This window comes from Zonotrichia albicollis, chromosome 34 (assembly GCF_047830755.1).
Source record: "Zonotrichia albicollis isolate bZonAlb1 chromosome 34, bZonAlb1.hap1, whole genome shotgun sequence".
Lineage (NCBI taxonomy): Eukaryota > Metazoa > Chordata > Aves > Passeriformes > Passerellidae > Zonotrichia > Zonotrichia albicollis.
Genome location: NC_133852.1, coordinates 1333239 through 1359980, shown reverse-complemented (window position 1 = coordinate 1359980; position 26742 = coordinate 1333239). Strand labels below are relative to the sequence as shown.

At 55.5% G+C, this 26742-nt stretch overlaps 1 protein-coding gene and 1 long non-coding RNA gene across 2 annotated transcripts in view; both read right to left on the bottom strand.

Annotated features, from left to right (window-relative positions):
- The window catches only part of LOC141726294 (filamin-A-like), a gene marked incomplete at its 3' end in the record, with an annotated part of 33184 nt that extends 12934 nt beyond the window's left edge, over positions 1 to 20250 (bottom strand). The window contains exons 1-7 of the mRNA XM_074531043.1: positions 19758 to 20250; positions 14318 to 14706; positions 9477 to 9725; positions 8403 to 8500; positions 7269 to 7416; positions 5231 to 5349; positions 2301 to 2378 (exon numbers count right to left, since the gene is read on the bottom strand). Coding sequence (XP_074387144.1) covers positions 2301 to 2378; positions 5231 to 5349; positions 7269 to 7416; positions 8403 to 8500; positions 9477 to 9725; positions 14318 to 14684 — 1059 coding nt within the window. The remainder of the gene's footprint in view (positions 1 to 2300; positions 2379 to 5230; positions 5350 to 7268; positions 7417 to 8402; positions 8501 to 9476; positions 9726 to 14317; positions 14707 to 19757) is intronic.
- Positions 20251 to 22163: 1913 nt separating this feature from the next.
- Positions 22164 to 24229, bottom strand: LOC141726365 (uncharacterized). The gene is made up of 2 exons (XR_012577622.1): positions 23231 to 24229; positions 22164 to 23176 (listed from the first exon to the last, which is right to left on the bottom strand). It is a non-coding gene; the product is annotated as an uncharacterized LOC141726365 (long non-coding RNA).
- Positions 24230 to 26742: the final 2513 nt, after the last annotated feature.

The following is a 26742-nucleotide window of genomic DNA, read 5'->3' as shown; positions in this document are numbered from 1 at the left end:
CACCCCAAAAAATGGCTCAGAACCACCCCAAAAATGGCTCAGAAACACCCCAAAAAATGGCTCAGAATGCCCCAAAAACGGCTCAGACCGACCCAAAAATGGCTCAGAACCACCCCAAAAAATGGCTCAGAACCACCCCAAAAAATGGCTGAAAATATCCCAAAAACGGCTCAGAACGACCCAAAAATGGCTCAGAACAACCTCAAAAAATGGCTGAAAATATCCCAAAAACGGCTCAGAACCATCCCAAAAAATGGTTCTGAATGTCCCAAAAATGGCTCAGAACGTCCTCAAAAAATGGCTGAAAATATCCCAAAAATGGCTCAGAACCACCCCAAAAAATGGCTCAGAACCACCCCAAAAAATGGCTCAGAAACACCCCAAAAAATGGTTCTGAATGTCCCAAAAATGGCTCAGAATGCCCCAAAAAATGGCTGAAAATATCCCAAAAATGGCTCAGAACCACCCCAAAAAATGGCTCAGAATGCCCCAATAAATGGTTCTGGATGTCCCAAAAAATGGCTCAGAATGCCCCAAAAATGGCTCAGAACGACCCAAAAAATGGTTCAGAATGTCCCAAAAATGGTTCAGAACGTCCCAAAAATGGCTCAGAACGACCCAAAAATGGCTCAGAATGCCCCAAAAATGGCTCAGAATGCCCCAAAAGTGGCTCAGAACGTCCTCAAAAAATGGCTGAAAATATCCCAAAAATGGCTCAGAACGACCCAAAAATGGCTCAGAAACAGCCCAAAAAATGGCTCAGAACCACCTCAAAAAATGGTTCAGAACGACCCAAAAATGGCTCAGAATGTCCCAAAAATGGTTTGGAATGTCCCAAAAATGGCTCAGAACGACCTCAAAAAATGGCTGAAAATATCCCAAAAATGGCTCAGAACCACCCCAAAAATGGCTCAGAATGCCCCAAAAATGGCTCAGAACGACACAAAAATGGCTCAGAATCACCCCAAAAAATGGCTCAGAATATCCCAAAAATGGCTCAGAACCACCCCAAAAATGGCTCAGAACCACCCCAAAAATGGCTCAGAACCACCCCAAAAAATGGTTCAGAACCACCCCAAAAAATGGTTCTGAATGTCCCAAAAATGGCTCAGAACCACCCCAAAAATGGCTCAGAACCACCCCAAAAATGGCTCAGAACCACCCCAAAAATGGTTCAGAATGCCCCAAAAATGGCTCAGAATGCCCCCAAAAATGGCTCAGAATGCCCCCAAAAATGGCTCAGAATGCCCCCAAAAATGGCTGAAAATATCCCAAAAATGGCTCAGAATGCCCCAAAAATGGTTCGGAATGTCCCAAAAATGGCTCAGAACGACCCAAAAATGGCTCAGAATGTCCCAAAAATGGCTCAGAACGACCCAAAAATGGCTCAGAATGTCCCAAAAATGGTTCTGAATGTCCCAAAAATGGCTCAGAATGTCCCAAAAAATGGCTCAGAACCACCCCAAAAAATGGTTTAGAATGACCCCAAAAAATGGCTCAGAATGTCCCAAAAAATGGCTCAGAACGACCCAAAAGTGGTTCAGAACCCTCCTAAGAATATCCAAAATGTCCTGGGGACCCCAAAAAATGAATCAGGACCCCAAAAAATGGGGGTGGGGGGGTTTCTGGGATGGACCCCCCAAAAAAACCCCATGAGTGGGCAAAGAACAGGAGAGGTGGGAAAGGGGGGAAACAGCCCCAAAAATGCTTCAGAAACCCCCAAAATTAATTGGGGACCCCCAAAATTCTTCAGAACCCCCCCCCAAAATTAACTGGGGATCCGCAGAAACCTCCCAAAAATTAACCAGGACCCCCCCCCCAAAATTAATCAAGGAACCCCCCAAAATTAATCTGAGACCTCCCAGAATTAATTGGGTACCCCCAAAATTAATCTGAGACCTCCCAAAATTAATTGGGGACCCCCAAAATTAATCTGGGATCCCCAAAATTAATTGGGGACCCCCCAAAATTAATCTGAGACATCCCAAAATTAAATGAGGACCCCCCCAAAATTAATCTGAGACCTCCCAAAATTAATTGGGGACCCCCCAAAATTAATCTGAGACCTCCCAAAATTAATCTGAGGCCTCCCAGAATTAATTGGGGACCCCCAAAATTAATCTGAGACCTCCCAAAATTAATCTGAGACTTCCCAGAATTAATTGGGTACCCCCAAAATTAATCTGAGACCTCCCAAAATTAATCTGAGACTTCCCAGAATTAATTGGGGACCCCCAAAATTAATCTGGGACCCCCAAAATTAATCTGGGATCCCCAAAATGAATCAGGGCCCCCCAGACCTTGTGCACGCCGGTGACTTTGGGCACGTAGGACACGGAGAACGTTCGGTTCTTGTCGTTGTTGGCGATCACCTTGGCCTGGGGAGGGGGCACCGGGGGTCAGAACCCCAAAACCCTTTGGGACCCCCCCCCAAAATTAAAAAAAAAAAAAAAAACCCAAAAAAAAATCCCCCCAAAACACAAAAAAAATCCCACCCAAAATAGCCCAAAACACCACAAAAAAAACCCCCAAACCTCCTCCAAAACGCACAAAAACTTCCCCAAAATACCCCCAAAACCTTAAAAAAAAAACACCCCAAAAATACCAAAATCCCCCCAAAATCCAACAAGCTGAGACCCCACCCCTAAATCCTCCCAAACCCCAACCCTGAGCCCCTCACCCCAAATTTCCCTGGATTTCCCTGACCCTCCCCCCAGCCCCAAAACCCTCAAAAAATACCCGAGACTCCCCCAAAACACCCCCAAAAGAAAAAAACCCAAATTCCCCCCCAAACCCTCCCAAAACCCCCCCAAACCAGCCCCAAAATATCCCAAAATCCTCCAAAACCCACCAGGACCTCCCCACAAAGCCCCACAAATCCACCCCAAAAAAACCTCAAAAAACCCAAATCCCCAAAGCCCCAAATCCGCTCCAAAATACCCCCAAAAACCCTCAAAAAAACCCCAAAATACCCCAAAACCCTCAAAAAACCCCTCCAAAACTGCCCCAAAATACCCCAAAATCCTCCAAAACCCACCAGGACCCCCCCAAATCCACCCCAAAATACCCCCGACCCCCAAAAACCCTCAAAAAATCCGCCCCAAATCCGCTCCAAAATACCCCCAAAAACCCTCAAAAAAAAAAACCAAAATACCCAAAAATCCTCAAAAAACCCCTCCGAAACTGCCCCAAAATACCCCAAAATCCTCCAAAACCCACCAGGACCTCCCCACAAAGCCCCACAAATCCACCCCAAAAAAACCTCAAAAAAACCCAAATCCCCAAAGCCCCAAATCCACTGCAAAATACCCCCAAAAACCCTCAAAAGAAAAAAAAAACAAATTCCCCCCCAAAATACCCCCAAACCCTCCCAAAACCCCCCCAAACCAACCCCAAAACATCCCAAAATCCTCCAAAACCCACCAGGACCCTCCAGATCCACCCCAAAATACCCCCAAAAACCCTCAAAAAAACCCCAAAATACCCAAAAACCCTCAAAAAACCCCTCCGAAACTGCCCCAAAATACCCCAAAATCCTCCAAAACCCACCAGGACCTCCCCGCAAAGCCCCACAAATCCACCCCAAAAAAACCCTCAAAAATCCCGCTCCAAAATACCCCCAAAAACCCTCAAAAAAAAACCCCAAAATACCCAAAAAACCTCAAAAAACCCTTCTAAAACTGCCCCAAAATACCCCAAAATCCTCCAAAACCCACCAGGACCTCCCCCCGCAAAGCCCCACAAATCCACCCCAAAAAAACCTCAAAAAACCCAAATCCCCAAAGCCCCAAATCCACTGCAAAATACCCCCAAAAACCCTCAAAAGAAAAAAAACCAAAATACCCAAAAACCCTCAAAAAACCCTTCCAAAACTGCCCCAAAATACCCCAAAATCCTCCAAAACCCACCAGGACCTCCCCACAAAGCCCCACAAATCCACCCCAAAAAAACCTCAAAAAAACCGCCCCAAATCCACCCCAAAATACCCCCAAAAACCCTCAAAAAAAACCCCAAAATACCCAAAAACCATCAAAAAAAACCCCTCCGAAACTGCCCCAAAATACCCCAAAATCCTCCAAAACCCACCAGGACCTTCCCCCAAAGCCCCACAAATCCACCCCAAGAAAACCTCAAAAAATCCGCCCCAAATCTGCTCCAAAATACCCCCAAAAACCCTCAAAAAAACCCCAAAATACCCCAAAATCCTCTCAAAAAACCCCTCCAAAACTGCCCCAAAATACCCCAAAATCCTCCAAAACCCACCAGGACCCCCCCCCAAAGCCCCACAAATCCACCCCAAAAAAACCTCAAAAATCCCGCCCCAAATCTGCTCCAAAATACCCCCAAAAACCCTCAAAAAAAACCCCCAAAATACCCAAAAATCCTCAAAAAATCCCTCCGAAACTGCCCCAAAATCCTCCAAAACCCACCAGGACCTCCCCCCAAAGCCCCACAAATCCACCCCAAAAAAACCTCAAAAAAACCCACCCCAAATCCACCCCAAAATACCCCCAAAAACCCTCAAAAAAACCTCAAAAGAAAAAAACCCAACTCCCCCCCAAATACCCCCAAACCCTCCCAAAACCCCCCCAAACCAACCCCAAAACATTCCAAAATCCTCCAAAACCCACCAGGACCCCCCCAAATCCACCCCAAAATACCCCCGACCCCCAAAAACCCTCAAAAAATCCGCCCCAAAATACCCCAAAAACCCTCAAAAAAAACCCCCAAAATACCCAAATATCCTCAAAAAACCCCTCCAAAACTGCCCCAAAATACCCCAAAATCCTCCAAAACCCACCAGGAACCCCCCCCAAAGCCCCACAAATCCACCCCAAAAAAACCTCAAAAAAACCCAAATCCACTCCAAAATATCCCCAAAAACCCTCAAAAAAAACCCCAAAATACCCAAAAACCATCAAAAAAAACCCCTCCGAAACTGCCCCAAAATCCTCCAAAACCCACCAGGACCTCCCCCCAAAGCCCCACAAATCCACCCCAAAAAAACCTCAAAAAACCCAAATCCCCAAAGCCCCAAATCCACTCCAAAATACCCCCAAAAACCCTCAAAAAAAACCCCCAAAATACCCCAAAACCCTCAAAAAACCCTTCCAAAACTGCCCCAAAATACCCCAAAACCCCCTTCAAAATACCCCAAAAGCCCCCCAGGACCCCCCAAACCCCCCCAGGACCCCCCAAATCCCCCCAGGACCCCCCGAAGCCCCCCGACCTCCTCGCGGTGCCCGTCGGGGTCCTCCACGTAGACCAGCACCTCGCCCTGGCCCGCGCTGATCGTCTCCACCGTGAACTCGGCGCGCTGCTGCACCACGTTCCCGGTGGGCTCGATCCCTGCGGGACCCCAGACTCAATTCAGGGCCCTGGGGGTCTCAGAGCCACCCTGGGGGTCCCTAAACCCACCCAAACCCACTCTGGGGGTCCTAAACCCACCCTAAACCCACCCTAAGCCCACCCCAAATCCACCAATCCCACCCAAACTCAGCACTGCTGCACCACGTTCCCGGTGGGCTCGATCCCTGCATGCGAGACCCCAGACTCAATTCAGGGCCCTGGGGGTCCCAAACCCACCCTGGGGGTCCCAAACCCACCCTAAACCCAGCCTGGGGGTCCCTAAACCCACCCTAAGCCCACCCAAACTCAGCGCTGCTGCACCACGTTCCCGGTGGGCTCGATCCCTGTATGCGAGACCCCAGACTCAAATTGGGGTCCTGGACTGACCCTGGGGGTCTCAGAGCCACCCTGGGGTCCTAAACACACCCCAAACCCAGCCTGGGGGTCCTAAACCCACCCTAAACCCACCCTAAGCCCACCCCAAATCCACCAATCCCACCCAAACTCAGCACTGCTGCACCACGTTCCCAGTGGGCTCGATCCCTGCATGTGGGACCCCAGACTCAATTCAGGGCCCTGGGGGTCTCAGAGCCACCCTGGGGGTCCTAAACCCACCCTAAACCCACCTCAAATCCACCCTAAATGTACCAATCCCACCCAAACTCAGCACAGCTGCACCACGTTCCCGGTGGGCTCGATCCCTGTGGGACCCCAGACTCAATTCAGGGCCCTGGGGGTCCCAGAGCCAACTTGGGGGTCTTAAACCCACCCAAAACCCACCCTGGGGGTCCTAAACCCACCCTAAATGTACCAATCCCACCCAAACTCAGCACACCTGCACCACGTTCCCGGTGGGCTCGATCCCTGCATGTGGGACCCCAGACTCAATTCAGGGTCCTGGGGGTCCCAGAGCCAACTTGGGGGTCTTAAACCCACCCCAAACCCAGCCTGGGGGTCCTAAACCCACCCTAAGCCCACCCCAAATCCACCAATCCCACCCAAACTCAGCGCTGCTGCACCACGTTCCCGGTGGGCTCGATCCCTGTATGTGAGACCCCAGACTCAAATTGGGGTCCTGGACTGACCCTGGGGGTCCCAGAGCCACCCTGGGGTCCTAAACCCGCCTTAAACCCACCCAAACTCAGCCTGGGGGTCCTAAACCCACCCTAAACCCACCCCAAACCCACCCCAAATCCACCAATCCCACCCAAACTCAGCACTGCTGCACCACGTTCCTGGTGGGCTCGATCCCTGCATGTGGGACCCCAGACTCAACTCAGGGCCCTGGGGGTCCCAGAGCCAACTTGGGGGTCCTAAACCCACCCTAAACCCACCCTAAACCCCCAGGGGTCTCGGTGACCCCCTCCTCACCTGGTCCATAGGCCCTGAACCTTTTTGGGGTCATGTCTGGGGCTCCCACTCCCCAAATTCGGGGGTCCCAGTGCCCCTTACCTGGCCCACAGACCCTGAACCTTTTTGGCGTTGAGTATGGGGCTCCCCATTTCCCACCCCCCAATTTGGGGGTCCCAGCCCCCCCCTCACCTGGCCCATAGGCCCTGAAACTTTTTGGGGTTGAGTTTGGGGTTCCCCATTTCCCATTCCCATTTCCCATCCCCCAATTTGGGGGTCTCAGGACCCCCCCTCACCTGGCCCGTAGGCCCTGAACCTTTTTGGGGTCATGTCTGGTGCTCCCACCCCCCAATTTGGGGGTCCCAGTGCCCCTTACCTGGCCCACAGACCCCGAACCTTCTTGGGGTTGAGTTTGGGCCTCCCCATTTCCCATTCCCATTTCCCACCCCCCAATTTGGGGGTCTCAGGACCCCCCCTCACCTGGCCCACAGACTCTGAACCTTTTTGGGGTTGAGTTTGGGGTTCTCCATTTCCCACCCCCCAATTTGGGGGTCCCAGCCCCCCCTCACCTGGCCCGTAGGCCCGGGCCTTCTTGGGGTTGAGTTTGGGGCGCAGGGGGGCCCCCGGTTTGAGCTTGGCCTTGGGGAACTGCGACAGGTAGGTCATGACAGAGTGCTCGTCCACGTTGGGGTCCACGATCTCCTCGGGGGTGATCACCTGGGGACAGGGACAGGTGAGGGGACACCGGGACAGGGACAGGGGACAGGAGAGGGGACAGGGACAGGTGAGGGGACACCGGGACAGGTGAGGGGACACCGGGACAGGGACAGGGATAGGGACAGGTGAGGGGACAGGGACAGGGGACATCAGGACAGGGACAGGGACAGGTGAGGGGACACCGGGACAGGGACGGGTGAGGGGACACCGGGACAGGGACACCAGGACAGGGACAGGGGACACCAGGACAGGGACAGGGACAGGGACAGGTGAGGGGACATCAGGACAGGGACAGGGATGGGGACACCAGGACAGGGACAGGGATGGGTGAGGGGACACCGGGACAGGGACGGGTGAGGGGACACCAGGACAGGGACAGGGACAGGTGAGGGGACACCGGGACAGGGATGGGGACACCGGGACAGGGACGGGGATGTGGACAGGGACAGGGGACATCAGCTCAGGGACAGGGACAGGTGAGGGGACACCGGGACAGGGACAGGGACAGGTGAGGGGACAGGTGAGGGGACATCAGGACAGGGACAGGGATGGGGACACCAGGACAGGGACAGGGACGGGTGAGGGGACACCAGGACAGGGACAGGGACAGGTGAGGGGACACCAGGACAGGGACAGGGACACCAGGACAGGGACAGGGATGCGGACAGGGACAGGGGACATCAGCTCAGGGACAGGGACAGGTGAGGGGACACCAGGACAGGGACAGGGACAGGTGAGGGGACACCAGGACAGGGACATCAGCACAGGTGTGTGTGGCATCTGGGACAGATGAGGGGACAGGGGAGGGGACAAGGGACAGGGACATCATCACCGGCGACAGGGGAGGGAACGTCAGCTCAGGGACAAGGGACATCAGCACGGTTGTGAGTGTCACCAGGGACAGGGACAGTGTCACGGGGTGTCCCCAGTGTCACCTGGGGGGTCAGGGGCAGTGTCAGGGGTGTCCCCAGTGTCCCCAGTGTCACCTGCGGGATGCCCAGCCACTCCTCCGCCTGCTGCATGGCCTCGCGCGCGTTCTCCACCGGGCGGTTCGGGTTCCACGAGTCCCAGTCGGGACACAGCCCTGGGGACAGAGGGACACGGGGACCGGGTCAGACCGGGGACACCAGTGCCACCAGCACTGCCAGAGCCAGGGCACAGCCCTGGGGACAGAGGGGACAGGGTCAGACCGGGGACACCAGTGCCACCAGCGCCCATCCCAGTGCCCCCAGCGTCTCTCACCCGGGGCACAGCTGTCCACCAGAGCTCCCAGTGCCCATCCCAGTGTCCCCAATGCCCCCAATGTCCCCAGTGCCCATCCCCAGTGTCCCCAATGCCCCCAGTGTCCCCGTGTCCCATACCCGAGGCACAGCTGTCCCCAGTGTCCCCAGTGCCCCAGTGCCCATCCCAGTGTCCCCAATGTCCCCAGTGCCCATCCCCAGTGTCCCCAGCCCTGCCATACCCACGGCACAGCTGTCCAGCAGTGCCCCAGTGCCCATCCCAGTGGCCCCAGTGTCCCCGTGTCCCATACCCGAGGCACAGCTGTCCCCAGTGTCCCCAGTGTCCCCAGTGTCCATCCCAGTGTCCCCAGCCTTACCATACCCAGGGCACAGCTGTCCCCCACTGCCCATCCTAGCACTCCCAGTGCCCATCCCAGTGTCCCCAGTGCCCATCCCAGTGCCCATCCCAGTGTCCCCAGTGCCCATCCCAGTGTCCCCAGTGTCCCCGGTGTCCCCGTGTCCCTCACCCGGGGCACAGCTGTCCACCAGCGCCCCCAGTGCCCTCCCGCTCTGCCAGTCCTTGCTGAAGTTGGTGATGGGCAGAGCTCACAGTGCCCATCCCAGTGCCCATCCCAGTGTCCCCAGTGCCCATTCCAGTGTCCCCGGTGTCCCTGTGTCCCTCACCCGGGGCACAGCTGTCCACCAGTGCCCCCAGGGCCCTCCCGCTCTGCCAGTCCTTGCTGAAGTTGGTGATGGGCAGAGCTCACAGTGCCCATCCCAGTGTCCCCAATGCCCATCCCAGTGTCCCCAGTGTCCCCAGTGCCCCCAGCCCTGCCATACCCGGGGCACAGCTGTCCACCAGCGCCCCCAGTGCCCTCCCGCTCTGCCAGTCCTTGCTGAAGTTGGTGATGGGCAGCTGGGGCAGCCGGTTCTGGATCCAGCCCAGCAGCCGCTGCTTCGGCGTCTGGCGCTTGGCCTCCTCCTCATCCTCCTCGTCCCACATGGGCATGGAGATGGAGTAGTGCAGGATGAGTGTCCAGATCAGCCCCAGGATCAGCTTCAGGTTCCCGTCCACAATGGCTTTGCTGTCTGAGGGGACACGGGGACATCAGGGACAGCAGGGACAGCAGGGACATTGGGGACGTTGGGGACATTGGGGACACTGGGGCAGGATCAGCCCCAGGATCAGCTTCAGGTTCCCATCCACGATGGCTTTGCTGTCTGGGGGGGACAATGGGGACATCAGGGGGACTTTGGGGTATTGGTGACAATGGGGACACTGGGGACAAGAGAGAACAAACAGAGGACACGGGGGACACGGGGGTGACAGGGCAGGACAAGGATGTCAGGAAATGGGGGGGACAAGGGGACGTGGGGGACACCAGGGGACACCCCAAAAGGACAGGGGACACCAGGGGACACTCCACAGGGACAAGGGACAACAAGGAATGCCCTGCAGGGATTGGGGACATTGGGGACACCCAGCAGGGACAGGGGACACCCCAAAAGGACAGGGGACACCAGGGGACATTCCACAGGGACAGGGGACACCCCAAAAGGACAGGGGACACCAGGGGACATGCCACAGGGACAGGGGACACCCCAAAAGGACAGGGGACACGTCAAAAGGACAGGGGACATTGGGGACACGCCACAGGGACAGGGGACACCAGGGGACATTCCACAGGGACAAGGGACAACAAGGGACATGCCCTGCAGGGACTGGGGACATTGGGGACACCCCAAAAGGACAGGGGACACCAGGGGACACTCCACAGGGACAGGGGACAACAAGGAATGCCCTGCAGGGATTGGGGACATTGGGGACACCCTGCAGGGACAGGGGACCCCACAGGGACAGGGGACACCCCAAAAGGACAGGGGACATTGGGGACACCCTGTAGGGACAGGGGACACGTCAAAAGGACAGGGGACATTGGGGACACGCCACAGGGACAGGGGACACCAGGGGACACCCTGCAGGGACAGGGGACACCCCAAAAGGACAGGGGACACCAAGGGACACGCCACAGGGACAGGGGACACCCCAAAAGGACAGGGGACACCAGGGGTCACCGCGGGGAGGTGACAGCTCAGTGCCACCACAGGGGTGGGCACAGCACACAGATCAGCTCGGGGACACTTGGGGACACTTGGGGACACCCAGCACGGGGGTGGCAGCGCCATCCAGGGGGTCCTGCTGGGGACAAGGGGGGGGGGGGTCCAAGGGGGGACCCTGTCAGGGGTTTTGGGGTCCCCGTGGAGAAATTTGGGATCCTGGGTGTGTCCCCAAGTCACCGCTGAGGTTTTGGGGTCCCCAAGTCCCCATTAACACTTTTTGGGGTGCCGGGCGTGTTCCCACACCCCAGCAGCATTTTTGGGGTGTCCTGGGTGTGTCCCCAAGTCCCCACTAACACTTTTTGGGGTCCCGGGTGTGTCCCCACACCCCAGCCGTGTTTTTGGGTTCCAGTTCCTGTTCCTGGTTTGGGGTTTTGGGCTGTGGCCCCACCCCCCCCACCCCGTGCGGTTTTTTGGGGTGTCCGGGCGTGGCCCCAAATCCCTTTTGGGGTTTTGGGGTGTCAGGGCCGGTTCCCAGCCCCCGCCACTGCTTTGGGGCCCTTTTGGGGTCCCTTTTGGGGTCCCTTTTGGGGTTTTTGGGGTCTCAGCCATGTCCTGTCCCTCATCCCAATTTTGGGGTCCCTTTTGGGGTCTCTGAGCAGTCCCCAAATCCCTTTTAGGATTTTTGGGGGTGTCCGGAGTGTCCCCAGTTCCCGTTACAGGTTTTGGGGTCCCTTTGGGGTTTTTGGGGTTGAACTGTGTCCAACCCCTGATCCTGCTTTTGGGGTCCCTTTTGGGTCACTTTTAGGATTTTTGGGGTGTCCGGGGTGTCCCCAGTTCCCGTCCCCGTTTTTGGGGTCCCTTTTGGGGTTTCGGGGGTATCCTCAAATCCCATTCCCATTTTTGGGGTCTGTTTTGGGGTTTTTGGGGTGTCCGGAGTGTCCCCAGTCCCCGTTCCCGTTTTGGGGTCCCTTTTGGTGTTTTTGGGGTGTCCCCCGTTCCCGTTCCCATTTTTGGGGTCCCTTTTGGGTTTTTTGGGGTCTCGGGGCCGTGCCCCTCTCCCGTGCCCATTTTTGGGTCGTTTTCGGTGGTTTTGGGGTCTCTTTTGGGGTTTTTGGGGTCTCGGGGCCGTGCCCCTCTCCCGTGCCCATTTTTGGGTCGCTTTCGGTGTTTTTGGGGTCTCTTTTGGGGTTTTTGGGTCCCTTTCGGTGCTTTTGCCCCTCCCGGGTGTCCCCAAATCCCCCTCGGGGTCTCCCCCGTTCCCCGCCCCCCTCGCGCGGGTTTTTGGGGGGAGGGGCCCCGTCCTGGCCCCGCCCCCGCTCCGGGGGGGGGGGGTTGGGGGCGGATTTTGGGGGGGAGGGGGAGGGGCGGGGCCGGGTGGGGGATGGGCCGCGGCCCCTCCCCCCCCGCTCCAGCATTTTTTGGCCTTATAAGGGCTCGGCCACGGCTGAGGCCACGCCCCCTGCCCCACCCCCCCGGGACCCCCCCCCCAAAAAAAACCTCCGGGACCCCCCGAGATCCCCCCGAGCCCCGAAAGCGGCGCCCCCTCCCCAAATTCCTGCCCGGACCGGACCGGACCCCCCCGCCCCCCTTTAATTTTGGGGTTGCCCCAAATTGGGGGGGGGGGGGGATCCAAAATTGAGGAGGGGGGGCTTAAATAGGGGGGGGGTCTCAAATTGAGGGGGGGTCCTAAATTGAGGGAGGGGTCCCAAATTGAGGAGGGGGCCCCAAACAGGGCCTTGCGAAAAGGGGGAGCCCCCTGTGTGGGGAGGGGTCTCCAGGACCCCTCCCTTAATTTTGGGGTCCCAAATTGGGGAGGGGGCACAAATTTGGGGGGGGTCTAAATGAGGGGCGTGTCCCAAATTTGGGGGGGGGCTCAAACGGAGCCCCCCAAGGGTGGGATTTTGGGGGGGAGGGGTCTCCAAAGCCCCACCCTAAACATGGGGAGGGGGTCCCCAAATTATTCCTGGGGGGGGGGTCCCATAAAGGGGAGGGGTCTCAGGACCCCCCGTATCACCCCGGGGTTATTTGGGGAGGGGTCTCTGCGCCCCCCTAAATTATCGGGGGGGGGTTCGGCCTCTCCAGGACCCCCTCCCCAATTCTGGGACCCCTCCCCACAATTTCGGGGTCTATTTTGGGGGGGGGTCTCCCCAATCGGGACCAGCTGGATTCTCCCCCTCTTGGAGACCCCTCCCCAATTTTGGAGTCTCCCAGCGAATCCCCCCCCCCCCCAAATTTTTGGGCTCGTCCACGACCCCTCCCCAATTTCCGGGGCCTTTCAGGGTCGGGGTCCCGCCCCCTCCTCATTAAAACCAATTCGAGTTTCCCTTCCTCAGAGACCCCTCCCCATTTTGGGGGTCTGGGGTCTCCCAGTCCCCCCCTCCCCCATTTCCGGGGGTCCTGCAGGAGCCCCCTCCCCAATTTTGGGCAGAATTCACCATTTTGAGCAGAATTCACCATTTTTCACCCTCCGAGCTCCGAAAATTCACCATTTTTCACCATTTTTTCCCCAAAACTCCGATTTTCTCCACAATTCCCATTTCCCCCCATCCCGCCCCGAACTCCCCGGAGTTTTTTGGGGGGTGGTCGCACGCCCCCTCCCCAATTTCCGGGCCCATTTTCAGGGCTTTTCACCTCATTTTCACCAACACAAACCACTCGAATCTCCATTTTTTCCCCAAAAAATTCCAACTCCTCCGTCACTCCCACCCCCGAAGCTTTTTTTGGGGGGTGGTCTCACGCCCCCTCCTCAATTTCTGAGCCACTTTTCGACCCTTTCCTCATCAAATAAACCACTTAAATCTCATTTTTTTCCCCCAAAATTCCAACTCCCACGCCCCCCAAACTTTTCCAGGGGGTCGTGGTCGCCCCCTCCCCAATTTCTGAGCTCCTTTCGAGACGTTTTCTCCTCAAACGAACAACTCAAAATCTCCTTTTTTCACCCCAAAATTCCAACTCCTCCATAACTCCCAGCTCCCCCAAACTTTTCCAGGGGGTCGTGGTCGCCCCCTCCCCAATTTCTGATCCTCTTTTGAGACGTTTCCACCCAAACTAACCACTTAAATCTCATTTTTTCCTCCATAATTCCAACTCCTCCTTCACTCCCAGCTCCCCCAAACTTTCCGGGCCGCCCCTCTCGCCCCCTCCCCATCCCCTTTGGCCCCCTCCCCAATTTCTGACCCTCTTTTGAGACGTTTCCACCCAAACTAACCACTTAAATCTCACTTTTTACCCCAAAATTCAAACTCCTCCTTCACTCCCACTTCCCCCAAACTTTCCGGACCGCCCCTCCGGCCCCCTCCTCAATTTCTGACCCTCTTTTGAGACGTTTCCACCCAAATAAATCACTCAAATCTCATTTTTTTCTCCATAATTCCAACTCCTCCTTCACTCCCAGCTCCCCCAAACTTTCCGGGCCGCCCCTCCGGCCCCCTCCCCAATTTCTGAGCTCCTTCTGGGGACGTTTCCACCCAAATAAATCACTCAAATCTCATTTTTTCCTCCATAATTCCAACTCCTCCTTCACTCCCAGCTCCCCCAAACTTTCCGGGCCGCCCCTCCGGCCCCCTCCCCATCCCCTTTGGCCCCCTCCCCATCCCCTCCGGCCCCCCCCAGCCCCTCACCGATGGACACCAGCTTGATGTTCTCCCTCTCCAGGAACTCCAGGGCCACCGAGACGTTCTCCAGCTGCATCTGGCGGAAGGTGGGGCGCGCGTTGTACTTGCGGCCCATCTGCTTCTGGCTGAGCACCTCGAGCAGCGCGATCAGGCGCAGCCCGTCGCCCAGGTCGGTCTGCAGGTTGCCCACGCGCTTCTGGACGCATTTGAGGTGCTCGTTGCACCAGCGGGTGAAGGTGTTCTGCTGGATGCGCTTCCAGGGCGCGTCCTCGGCCAGGTCCTTCTCGGTGGCCGGCATCTCGGCGGGCTCCGCTGCCGCCGCCGCCGCCGCCGCCTCCGAGCGGCCCCGCCCGCCCGGCGCGGCCGCGCTCATGGTGCGGGGCCGGGGGCGGGAGCTGCGGGGAGGGACCGGCAGTGGGAGGGGAGAGAGGAGGGGAGAGAGGGGGATTAGCGGGGGAGAGCGGAATGGGGGAGGCTGATAACGGGGAGCGCGATAACGGCGGGATTCTGATAACGGGAGATCCGGATAACGGGGATCCCCAAAACCGGGAGAGCCTAATAACGGGAGATCCGGATAACGGGGGATCCGGATAACGGGGGATTCTAATAACGGGGAGATCCTGATAATTGGGGAGCCTGATAACGGGAGATCCGGATAACGGGGACCCCAAAACCGGGAGAGCCTAATAACGGGGGATCCGGATAACGGAGTGGAGGGGAGAGAGGGGGATTAGCGGGGGAGACTGGAATGGGGGAGGCTGATAACGGGGAGCGCGATAACGGCGAGATTCTGATAACGGGAGATCCGGATAACGGGGACCCCAAAACCGGGAGAGCCTAATAATGGGGGATCCGGATAACGGAGGGAGGAGAGAGAGGGATTAGCGGGGGAGACTGGAATGGGGGAGGCTGATAACGGGGGGAGCCTGATAACGGGGAACCCTAATAACGGGAGATGCGGATAACGGAGGATTCTAATAACGGGGAGATCCTGATAATTGGGGAGCCTGATAACGGGGGATCCGGATAACGGAGGGAGGGGAGAGAGGGGGATTAGCGGGGGAGACTGAAATGGGGGAGGCTGATAACGGGGAGCGTGATAACGGCGGGATTCTGATAATCGGGGAGACTGATAACGGGAGATCCGGATAACGGGGACCCCAAAACCGGGAGAGCCTAATAATGGAGGATCCGGATAACGGGGGATTCTGATAATGGAGGATTCTAATAACGGGGAGATCCTGATAATGGGGGAGCCTGATAACGGGAGATCCGGATAACGGAGGATTCTAATAACGGGGAGGTCCTAATAATTGGGGAGCCTAATAACGGGGAGCCCTAATAATGGGGGATCCGGATAACGGAGGGAGGGGAGAGAGGGGGATTAGCGGGGGAGACTGAAATGGGGGAGGCTGATAACGGGGAGCGCGATAACGGCGAGATTCTGATAATCGGGGAGCCTGATAACGGGGGATCAGGATAACGGGGACCCCAAAACCGGGAGAGCCTAATAATGGGGGATCCGGATAAGGGAGGGAGGGGAGAGAGGGAGGGAGACGAGGATTAGTGGGGGAGACTGAAATGGGAGTCTTTGATAAAGGGGGAGCCCAAAATGGGGAGATCCTGATAATGGGGGAGCCTGATAACGGGAGATCTGGATAATGGAGGATCGTAATAACGGGAGATCCTAATAATTGGGGAGCCTAATAACGGGGAACCCTAATAATGGGAGATCCGGATAAGGGAGGGAGGGGAGAGAGGGAGGGAGAGGGGGATTAGTGGGGGAGACTGAAATGGAGGATTCTAATAACGGGAGATCCGGATAACGGGGGATTCTGATAACGGAGGATTCTAATAACGGGAGATGCTGATAATTGGGGAGCCCAATAACGGGAGATGCTGATAATTGGGGAGCCCAATAACGGGAGATCCGGATAACGGAGGATTCTAATAACAGGGGAGCCTAATAACGGATGAGCATGGTAATGGGGGACCCCAAAACGGGAGATCCTAATAATGGGGAATCCTAATAACGGGGGAGCCTAATAATGGGTGAATATGATAATGGGGAGTGTTAATAATGGGGGATCCTAATAATGAGGGAGCCTGATAATGGGGGATCCGGATAACGGAGAGAGGGATTAGTGGGGGAGACAGAAATGGCGGAGGCTGATAATTGGGGAGCCTGATAAAAGGGAGATCCTGATAATTGGGGATTCTATTAAAGGGTGAGCGCAATAACGGGGAGTGTTAGTAAGGGGGACCCTAATAATGGGAGATCCTGATAACGGGGGAGCTGGAAAATGGGGGCCTCAAAATCGGGAGATCCTAATAACGGGAGATCCTAATAACGGGGGAGCCTAATAACCGGAGATCCTAATAATGGGGGAGCCTAATAATGGGGGAGCCTAATAATGGGGGAGCCTAATAACAGGAGATCCTAGTAACGGGGGAGCCTAATAACGGGAGATCCTAATAATGGGGGATCCTAATAATGGGGGAGCCTAATAACAGAAGATCCTAATAATGGGGGAGCCTAATAACGGGAGATCCTAATAATGGGGGAGCCTAATAACGGGAGATCCAGATAACGGGAGATCCTAATAATGGGGGATCCTAATAATGGGGGAGCCTAATAACGGGAGATCCTAATAATGGGGGATCCTAATAACGGGAGATCCTTATAATGGGGGATCCTAATAATGGGAGATCCTAATAATGGGAGAGCCTAATAACAGGAGATCCTAATAATGGGGGATCCTAATAATGGGAGATCCTAATAATGGGGGAGCCTAATAACGGGAGATCCTTATAATGGGAGATCCTAATAATGGGGGAGCCTAATAACAGGAGATCCTAATAATGGGGGAGCCTAATAACGGGAGACAGAGGATTCTAATAATGAGTGAGCGCAATAACGAGAAAAGGGGGAGCCCTTAGGAGATCCAGATAACGGGGGACCCTCATAACAGGAGATACTGATAACCAGAGACCCTGATAACGGGTGAGTGCGATAATGGGGAATATTACTAACGAGGGGTCCTAATGATGGGGGGGATAAATAATGGGGGGGTCCTAATAAGGGGGGAGCCCAAAACAAGAGATCCTGATAACGGAGGACTCTAATACGGGTGAGCGCGATAACGGGGAGTGTTAATAACAGGGGATCTTAATAACGGGGGATCCCAAAATGGGAGATCCTAAAAATGGGGGATGGTGATAATGGGGAGCATTAATAACTGGGAATCCTAATAATGGGAGATCCTGATAATGGAGGATTCTAATAACAGGTGAGCACGATAACAGGGAGTGTTAATAAGGGGGGGTCCTAATGATGGGGGACCCCAAAACGGGAGACCCTGATAACGGGGGATCCTGATAATGGGTGAGTGCAATAATGGGGAGTGTTAATAACAGGGGGTCCTAATGATGGGGGACCCAAAACAGGAGGCCCTAATAATGGGGGGAGCCCAAAATGGGAGATCCTAATAATGGGAGATTGTAATAACAGAGGATTCTGATAACGGGTGAGTGTGATAACGGGGAGTGTTGATAATGGGGGATCCTAGTGGTGGAGGATGGCGGTAATGGGGGATCACAGTAATGGGGAACCCCAAAACAGGAGATCCTAATAATAGGGAACCCCAAAACAGGAGATCCTAATAATGAGGGATCCTAATAATGGGGAACCCCAAAACAGGAGATCCTAATAATGGGGGACCCAAAACAGGAGATCCTAATAATGAGGGATCCTAATAATGGGGAACCCCAAAACAGGAAATCCTAATAATGAGGGATCCTAATAATGGGGAACCCCAAAACAGGAGATCCTAATAATGGGGGACCCCAAAACAGGAGATCCTAATAATGAGGGATCCTAATAATGGGGGACCCCAAAACAGGAGATCCTAATAATGGGGGACCCCAAAACAGGAGATCCTAATAATGAGGGATCCTAATAATGGGGAACCCCAAAACAGGAGATCCTAATAATGGGGGACCCCAAAACAGGAGATCCTAATAATGAGGGATCCTAATAATGGGGAACCCCAAAACAGGAGATCCTAATAATGGGGAACCCAAAACAGGAGATCCTAATAATGAGGGATCCTAATAATGGGGGACCCCAAAACAGGAGATCCTAATAATGGGGGACCCCAAAACAGGAGATCCTAATAATGAGGGATCCTAATGATGGGGGACCCCAAAACAGGAGATCCTAATAATGGGGGACCCCAAAACAGGAGATCCTAATAATGAGGGATTCTAATGATGGGGAACCCCAAAACAGAAGATCCTAATAATGAGGACCCCAAAACAGGAGCTGCCAAAATGGAGCATGCTGATAATATGGGATGCTAATAACAGGGGGAGCAAAAATGGGGAGCCCCAAAACAGGGGGTGCTGATAATGGGAGGTCGTAATAACGGGGTGCCGCAGCCATGGAGATCTGGAATGGGCCATCCTATAATGGGGAACCCCAATAATTGGGGACCATCAAAATGAGGGATCCCATTAATGAGGGAGACCCACAAGGAGGGGATCCCATAGAGGGACCCCCAAAATGAAAGGAGCCCATAATGGGGAAATCCTTGTAGTGAGAGGGGACCCCCCCAATAATGAGGGACCCCAATAATGAGGAACCCCCTGAGCATCCCCATCGGGGCACCCCCAAAATGAGAGACCCCAATAATGATGGACCCTCCCCAGGCCCCCCCTTTTGGGGCACCCCCGAACTTTGGTGGCCTCCAGGGTGCCCCAATTTGGGGACACCCCTGCTCTGCCCCCCCCCAATTGGTCCCAAATTTGGGGGGGGGGCGGGGTCCTCTCCCCATTCCGGGGGTCCCAGGCTCCCCCAGAAGGGCCCCCCGACCCCAAAAAGGGGGCCTGGCCACCCCGGGCTCCTCAAACCCCTCCAAAAAGGGAGGAGGGTCCCGTTCAGAGGGGTCCCCCAGCCCCATTTGGGGTCCCCCAGCCCATTTTGAGGGATCCCCTCCCAACGCCCCCCAGGGTCTCTCAAGGGGGGGGGTCCCCCAAAATCGGGGTTCCCTTTTCTCCCAGCACAGGGGGTTCCCCAGCCCCACTCAGGAGTCTTTCAAGGGGGTCCCCCAAAATCGGAGTCATCCCTTAGGGGGATCCTCCAGCCCCATTTGGGGGTCCCCAGCCCCATTTTAGGGGTTCCCTAAAAACCCAGGGGTTTCTCAAGCGCTTCTCGAAACCCCAAAATCGGGGTCACCCCTTAGGGGGAGCCCCAAACTTGGGGTGCTCCAGCCAAAACCTCCCCAAACCCCGCAATCCTGCCCGGGGGCGGCACCGGGGGTCGGTCCCTGGGGGTCTCAGGGGTTCTGGGGGTCCCTGGGGGGGTTTCAGAGGGCCTGGGTCGGTCCCGGGGGGGTCTCGGTGGTCCCGGGGGTCCCAGGGGAGGGCGGTGCTGGGGGGTCCTCACCTGCTGCTCGGTCCTGGTGCTCCCGGTGCTCCCGGGCTGGGTCGGGGTCCGGTCCCGGTGGTCCCGGGGGCTGTTGCCGATCCCGGTGCCGGTGCCGGTGGTCCCGGGGTGGGTTGAGTGGTCCCGGTGGTCTCGGGGGTTGTTGCCGGACCCGGTGCGGGTACCGGGGATGGGTTCGGTGGTCCCGGGGACCCGGTGCCGATCCCGGTGCTGGTGCCGGGCTGGGCTCGGTGCCGGTACCGGGGGTGGGTTCGGGGGCTGTTGCCGGTCCGGGGCTGGGTTCGGGGATCCCGGTGGTCCCGGGGCTGTTGCCGGTCCTGGGGATGGGTTCGGTGGTCTCGGGGGTGGGTTCGGGGATCCCGGTGGTCCCGGGGCTGTTGCCGGTCCCGGGGCTGGTGCCGGGCTGGGCTCGGGGGCCCCGCGCGGTGGCGGTGCCGGTACCGGGGGCTCGCGCGGCGCGCGCGGAGCCTTAATTGGTAACGAGAGGAGCGAGCCCCGCCCCGGGGGGGGAACGGGGGGGGGGCGGGAGGGACCGGGGGGGGATCTGGGGGGGTCCGGGGGGGTCCAGGGGGGATTTGGGGACCCCATAAAGGGGGAGGGGCAGATTCGGGGGGGGGTTTGGGGGGCTCAGGGGGTGGGGAGGGGTCCGGGGACCCCCATGGAGGTAACTGGGGGGGGCTCTGGGGAGGGGCTGGGTGGGGGGGAGGAATTGGGGACCACATAAAGGGAAGGGGGGGAATTTATGGGGACCCCATAAAGGAGGGGTCTGGGGGGACCCCCCCCCCCATGGGGTGGTGGGTGGGATTGGAGGGGGGTCTGGGCCATGGGGGGGGGTTATGGGGGGCACTTTGGGATCGGAGGGGAGACCCCAAAGCGTGGGATGGCGGCTCTGTGGGGCCTCTATTGGGTCTGGGGTCTCTTTGGGGGTCCCTGTAGGGTTTGGGGTCCCTGTAGGGTTTGGGGTCCCTGTAGGGTTTGGGGTCTCTCTGGGGTCTCTGCGGGGGTTGGGGTCTCTGTAGGAATCTCTATGGGCTCTCTATAGGGTCTGGGGTCCCTATAGGGTCTCTGTGGGGTCTGGGGTCTCTGGGATTTGGGGTCTCTTTGGGGTCCCTGTAGGGTTTGGGGTGTCTGATGGGTCTGGGGTCTCTCTGGGGTCTCTGTAGGGTCTGGGGTCTCTATGGGGGTCCCTATAAGTTTTGGGGTCTCCCTGGGGTCTCTGTGGGGTCCCAATAGGGTCTGGGGTCTCCCTGGGGTCTCTGTGGGGTCCCAATAGGGTCTGGGGTCCCTATAAGTTTTGGGGTCTCTATGGGGTCTCTATGGGGTCTCTGTAGGGTTTGGGGTCTCTTTAGGGTCTGGGTCCCTACAGGGTGTCTGTCAGGTCTCTGTGGGGTCCCAATAGGGTCCCAATAGGGTCTGGGTCTCCATGGGGTCTCTGTGGGGTCCCAATAGGGTCTGGGGTCTCTATGGGGGTCCCTATAAGTTTTGGGGTCTCTCTGGGGTCTCTGTGGGATCCCAATAGGGTCTGGGGTCTCTATGGGGTTTCCATGGGGTCCCAATAGGGTCTGGGGTCTCTGTGGGGTTCGGTTTCCCTCCCCCCCCGCCCCTCCCCCCCCCAGGAAGCCCCGCGCGGCCCCGATAAGGGAGGGGGGAAATGGCGGCGCTAATTGCGGCCTTAATTACCGGGCTAATTAAGGACAGGGTCGTTATCGCGGCACACCAGGGGTTAATGAGGGAAAGGGGCCCTGGGGGGGGGTTCCGGGGCTAATTTGGGGTTAATTAAGGAAAAAGTCATTGCAGGGGGGAGTTGTGGGGTTAATTACTGGGAGTTCATTAATGGGGGTTAATTAACAGGGGGAGTTCTGGGGTTAATTAGTGGGCAATTAATACGGGTTCATTAATGGGGCAGTACTGGGGAGCTCATTCCTGGGGGTTCCTTATTGTGTTAATTACTGGGAAGTTCATTAATGGGGGTTCATTATGGGGTTAATTACTGGGGGCTCATTAAAGGGGGTTCCTTATCAGGTTAATTACTGGGAAGTTCAGTAATGGGGATTCCTTATGGGGTTAATTACTGTGGAACTCATCAATGAGGGCTCATTAACAGGAGTTCCTTATCAGGTTAATTACTGGGGGTTCATTAATGGAGGTTTATTTACACAGGGTTCATTATGGGGTTAATTACTGGGGAGCTCATTAATGGGGGTTCCTTATCAGGTTAATTAATGGGGGCTCATTAACGGGGGCTCCTTATTGGGTTAATTACTGGTGGCTCATTAACAAGGGTTCATTATGGGGTTAATTACTGGGGAGCTCATTAACGGGGCTCATTGTGGGGGTTCATTAACAGGGGGTTAATTAGGGGTTAAATTAACGGGGTCTCATCAATGGAGAGTCATTAACGAGGCATTCATTAACAAAATTTTAATTACACTGCTGATGACTATTAATGAACCTGCTGGTGTGCCGGGCCACGCCCACTGGCCACGCCCACACCTGGGCCACGCCCCGTTAACCACGCCCACACCTGGGTCACCCTCAGGGTCACACCTGGGTCACCTCTTGGGTGGGGTCAGGGCCACGCCCACCAATGGGACACACCCAGACCCGTCCCACCTCTTTGGCCACGCCCACTCTGGGTGGATCCAAGGCCACGCCCCCAAGGCCACGCCCCCGGCTCTGTCCCCGCCCCCACAAACGGCAGAACAGAGAGAGGCTCAGGTGAGCAGGGGGGACACCTGGGACAGGTGGGACAAGGACAGGGACACCTGGGACACACCTGGGGACAGGTGGGACAGGGACGGGTGTGACACTGTCAGGGACAGGTGGGACACGGACAGGGACACCTGGGGACAGGTGGGACATGGACGGGTGTGACACTGTCAAGGACACCTGGGGACAGGTGGGACACACCCAGGGACAGGTGGGACACGGGGACATGTGGGACACACCTGGGAACAGGGACAGATGTGACACACCCAGGGACAGGTGTGACACGGACAGGGACACCTGGGACACACCCGGGGACATGTGGGACACACCTGGGGACAGGTGGGACAGGGACACAGACAGGTGTGACACACTTGGGGACAGATGTGACACTGTCAGGGACACCTGGGACACACCTGGGGACAGGTGTGAAACTTGGGGACAAGTGGGACAGGGCCATGGAAGGTGTGACACTGTCCGAGATACCTGTGACACACTCGGGGACAGGTGGGACACACCTGGGCAGGTGGGACAGGGACAGGTGTGACACTTGGGGACACAGGTGACATTGTCAGAGACACCTGTGACACTCCTGGCAGGTGTGACACAGACAGACAAGTGTCACCCACTCAAGGACAGGTGTGACACACTCAGAGACACCTGGGACACACCCAGGGACAGCTGGGACACACTTGGGGACAGGTGTGACACACCTGGGCTGGGAGACAGGGATGGGTGGGACACACTCAGAGACACCTGTGACACACCCAGGGCCAGGTGTGACACCTGGGGACACAGGTGACACAGGTGACACAGTCAGGGACGGGTGCCACACTCATCCAGGTGTCCCTGGTGTGTCACACACACACAGGTGTCACACCCAGGTGTGTCACACACAAGCTCACAGGTGTGTCACAGGCGTGTCATGATGTCACACTCACACGGAGGGGTCACGGGTGTGTCCCAGGTGTGTCACACACACGCAGGTGTGTCCCAGGTGTGTCACACTCACACTCAGGTGTGTCATAGGTGTGTCACACACACACACCCAGGTGTGTCCCAGGTGTGTCTCAGGTGTGTCACACTCACACTCAGGTGTGTCACACACACCCAGGTGTGTCCCAGGTGTGTCCCAGGTGTGTCACACACACTCAGGTGTGTCTCAGGTGTGTCACACACACACCCAGGTGTGTCCCAGGTGTGTCACACTCACACTCAGGTGTGTCACACTCACACCCAGGTGTGTCCCAGGTGTGTCCCAGACACTCAGGTGTGTCACACACACCCCCAGGTGTGTCCCAGGTGTGTCACACACTCAGGTGTGTCCCAGGTGTGTCACACTCACACTCAGGTGTGTCACACACACACCCAGGTGTGTCCCAGGTGTGTCACACTCACACCCAGGTGTGTCCCAGGTGTGTCCCACACACACAGGTGTGTCCCAGGTGTGTCACACACACTCAGGTGTGTCCCAGGTGTGTCCCACACACACAGGTGTGTGCCAGGTGTGTCACACACACTCAGGTGTGTCCCAGGTGTGTCACACACTCAGGTGTCCCCTCCGTGTCACACTTGGTCCCGCCAGTTCCGGCCGCACCTGCAACGACACCCAGGGCTTTTTAGGGAATTTTCCTTTTTTTTTTTTCCCAAGATTTTCCCCCAATTTTTTTGGATTTTATCCCCAAAAGTTTTTAGGATTTCTCCCCCCCCCATTTTTTTCAGGATTTTCCCTAATTTTTTTGGATTTTCCCCCTTATTTTTATGGATTTTCCCCATTATTTTTATGGATTCCGCCATTTTTTCAGGATTTTCCCCCATTTTTTTAGGATTTCCCCTCAAAAATTTTTAGGATTTTCACCCTTATTTTTATGGATTTTCTCCCATTGTTTTTAGGATTTCCCCAATTTTTTTAGGATTTCCCCCCATTTTTTTAGGATTTCCCCCCATTTTTTCAGGATTTTCATCCCCCTTTCTTCAGCATCTCCCAAATTTCTCCCCCCTGTATTTTTTTAGGATTCCCCCCCTAAATTTTTTTAGGATTCATTTCCTCCACTAAGGACTTTTTTTAGGGATTCCCCCCTTTTTTAGGACTTCCCCCCATTTTTTAGGATTTCCCTCCCTTTTTTTTCAGGATTTCTCAATTTCCCCAAAATTGTTTTAGGATTTTTTCCCCCAAACCTTTTTTTATTTAGGCCTCATTTCTCCCCCCCATAACTTTTTTAGGAATTTTTCCCCCCTTTTCTTAGGATTTTCCCCCTTTTTTATCTTAGGATTTCCCCCCTTTTTTTAGGATTTTCCCCCTTTTTTAGGATTTCCCACCCTATCCCAAATTTTCCCCACCCCATTTTTAGGGATAATTCCCATTTTTTAGGGATTTTTTTCCCCCCATTTTTCCAATCCCAAATTTTCCCATGGGGGGGGTCCCGATCTCCATTTCCCCTCCCCCTTTTTAGGATTTCTCCCCAAAATTTTTTAGGATTTCTCCCCCCAAAAACCCTTTTTATTTAGGATTCATTTCTCCCCCCCAAATCACTTTTTTAGGGATTTTCCTCCTTTTTTAGGGATTTTTTTCCCCCATTTTTTACAATCCCAAATTTTCCCATGGGGGGTTCTCGATCTCCATTCCCCCTCCCCCTTTTTAGGATTTCCCCCCGAAATTTTTTTAGGATTTCTCCCCCAAAGATTTTTTTTAGGATTAATTTCACACCCCCAGCTAAAATGACTTTTTTAGGAATATCCTTAAAAAAAAAAAAAAAATCCCTTTTTAGGAATTTTTCTCCCAATCCCAAATTTCCCCATGGGGGGGGGTCCCGAACTCCATTTCCCCTCCCCCTTTTTCCCTCCCCCCATCCCCAAAAATGCCCCAAACCCCCAAAAATGCCCCAAAATCCCCCAAAAATGCCTCAAAAAACCCCAAATCCCGATCCCCGCCCCCATCCCAATGATCTCATCCCGCCTGGAATTTGGGTTGGGAATGAGGGGGGGGGTGGGAGGGAACATTTGGGGGGGGGGGAAGGGGGCGGTGACGTCACGGGGGGGAGGGGGCGGGGTGGGAATTTTGGAATTTTGGAATCCGGGCTGAGTCACGGCGGCCGCGGGGTAAACACGGGATCCGCTGCCCTTATAGGGCCCGAAAAGCACCGGGAAGGGCCCCCCCGGCCCGAAAATAAATCCCAGGAATTTGGGAGGTTCCCAAAGGAGCTCCCCCCCCGCCAAAATCCCCATTTTTGTACCCAAAATCTCCTTAAAAAAACCCCAAACCCCCCCCCGGACTTATTGGGAATGGTGCGGTCCAAGGGGGGGGGGAGATAAAAAAGGGTTTGGGGTTCAAAGGGACCCCCCAATCCTAAAAATTCACCCCAATCCTATAAAACTTCAAAGTTCCCCCCCCAAAAAAATCCTATGAAAGGCTGAAATCCTATAAACCCCCCCAATCCTAAAAATTCCCCCCCAAAAAATGATTCCAATGCCATAAAAATGCTCAAATCCCATAAAATCACCCCAAAAAATTTCACATTAGAGATTCCCCCCCCCGGCCCTAAAAAAAACCCCAGGAATTTGGGAGGTCCCAAAGGAGCCCCCCCCCCCCCGCCAAAATCCCCATTTTTGTACCCAAAATCTCCTTAAAAAAACCCCAAACCCCCCCCGGACTTATTGGGAATGGTGCGGTCCATGGGGGGGGGATAAAAAAGGGTTTGGGGTTCAAAGGGACCCCCCCAATCCTAAAAATTCACCCCAACCCTATAAAACTTCAAAGTTCCCCCCCAAAAAAATCCCATAAAAGGCTGAAATCCTATAAACCCCCCCAATCCTAAAAGTTCCCCCCCAAAAAATGATTCCAATGCCATAAAAATGCTCAAATCCCATAAAATCACCTCAAAAAAATTCACATTAGAGACCCCCCGGCCCTAAAATAAATCCCAGGAATTTGGGAGATCCCAAAGGAGCTCCCCCCCCAAAAAATCCCCATTTTTGTACCCAAAATCTCCTTAAAAAACCCCCAAAAAACCCCAAAAACCCCCCGGACTTACCGGGAATGGTGCGGTCCAAGGGGGGGGATAAAAAAGGGTTTGGGGTTCAAAGGGACCCCCCCCAATCCTAAAAATTCACCCCAACCCTATAAAACTTCAAAGTTCCCCCCCAAAAAATCCATGAAAAGGCTGAAATCCTATAAACACCCCCAATCCTAAAATTACACCCCCCCAAAATTGTTCCAATGCCATAAAAATGCTCAAATCCCATAAAATCACCCCAAAAAATTCACATTAGAGACCCCCCC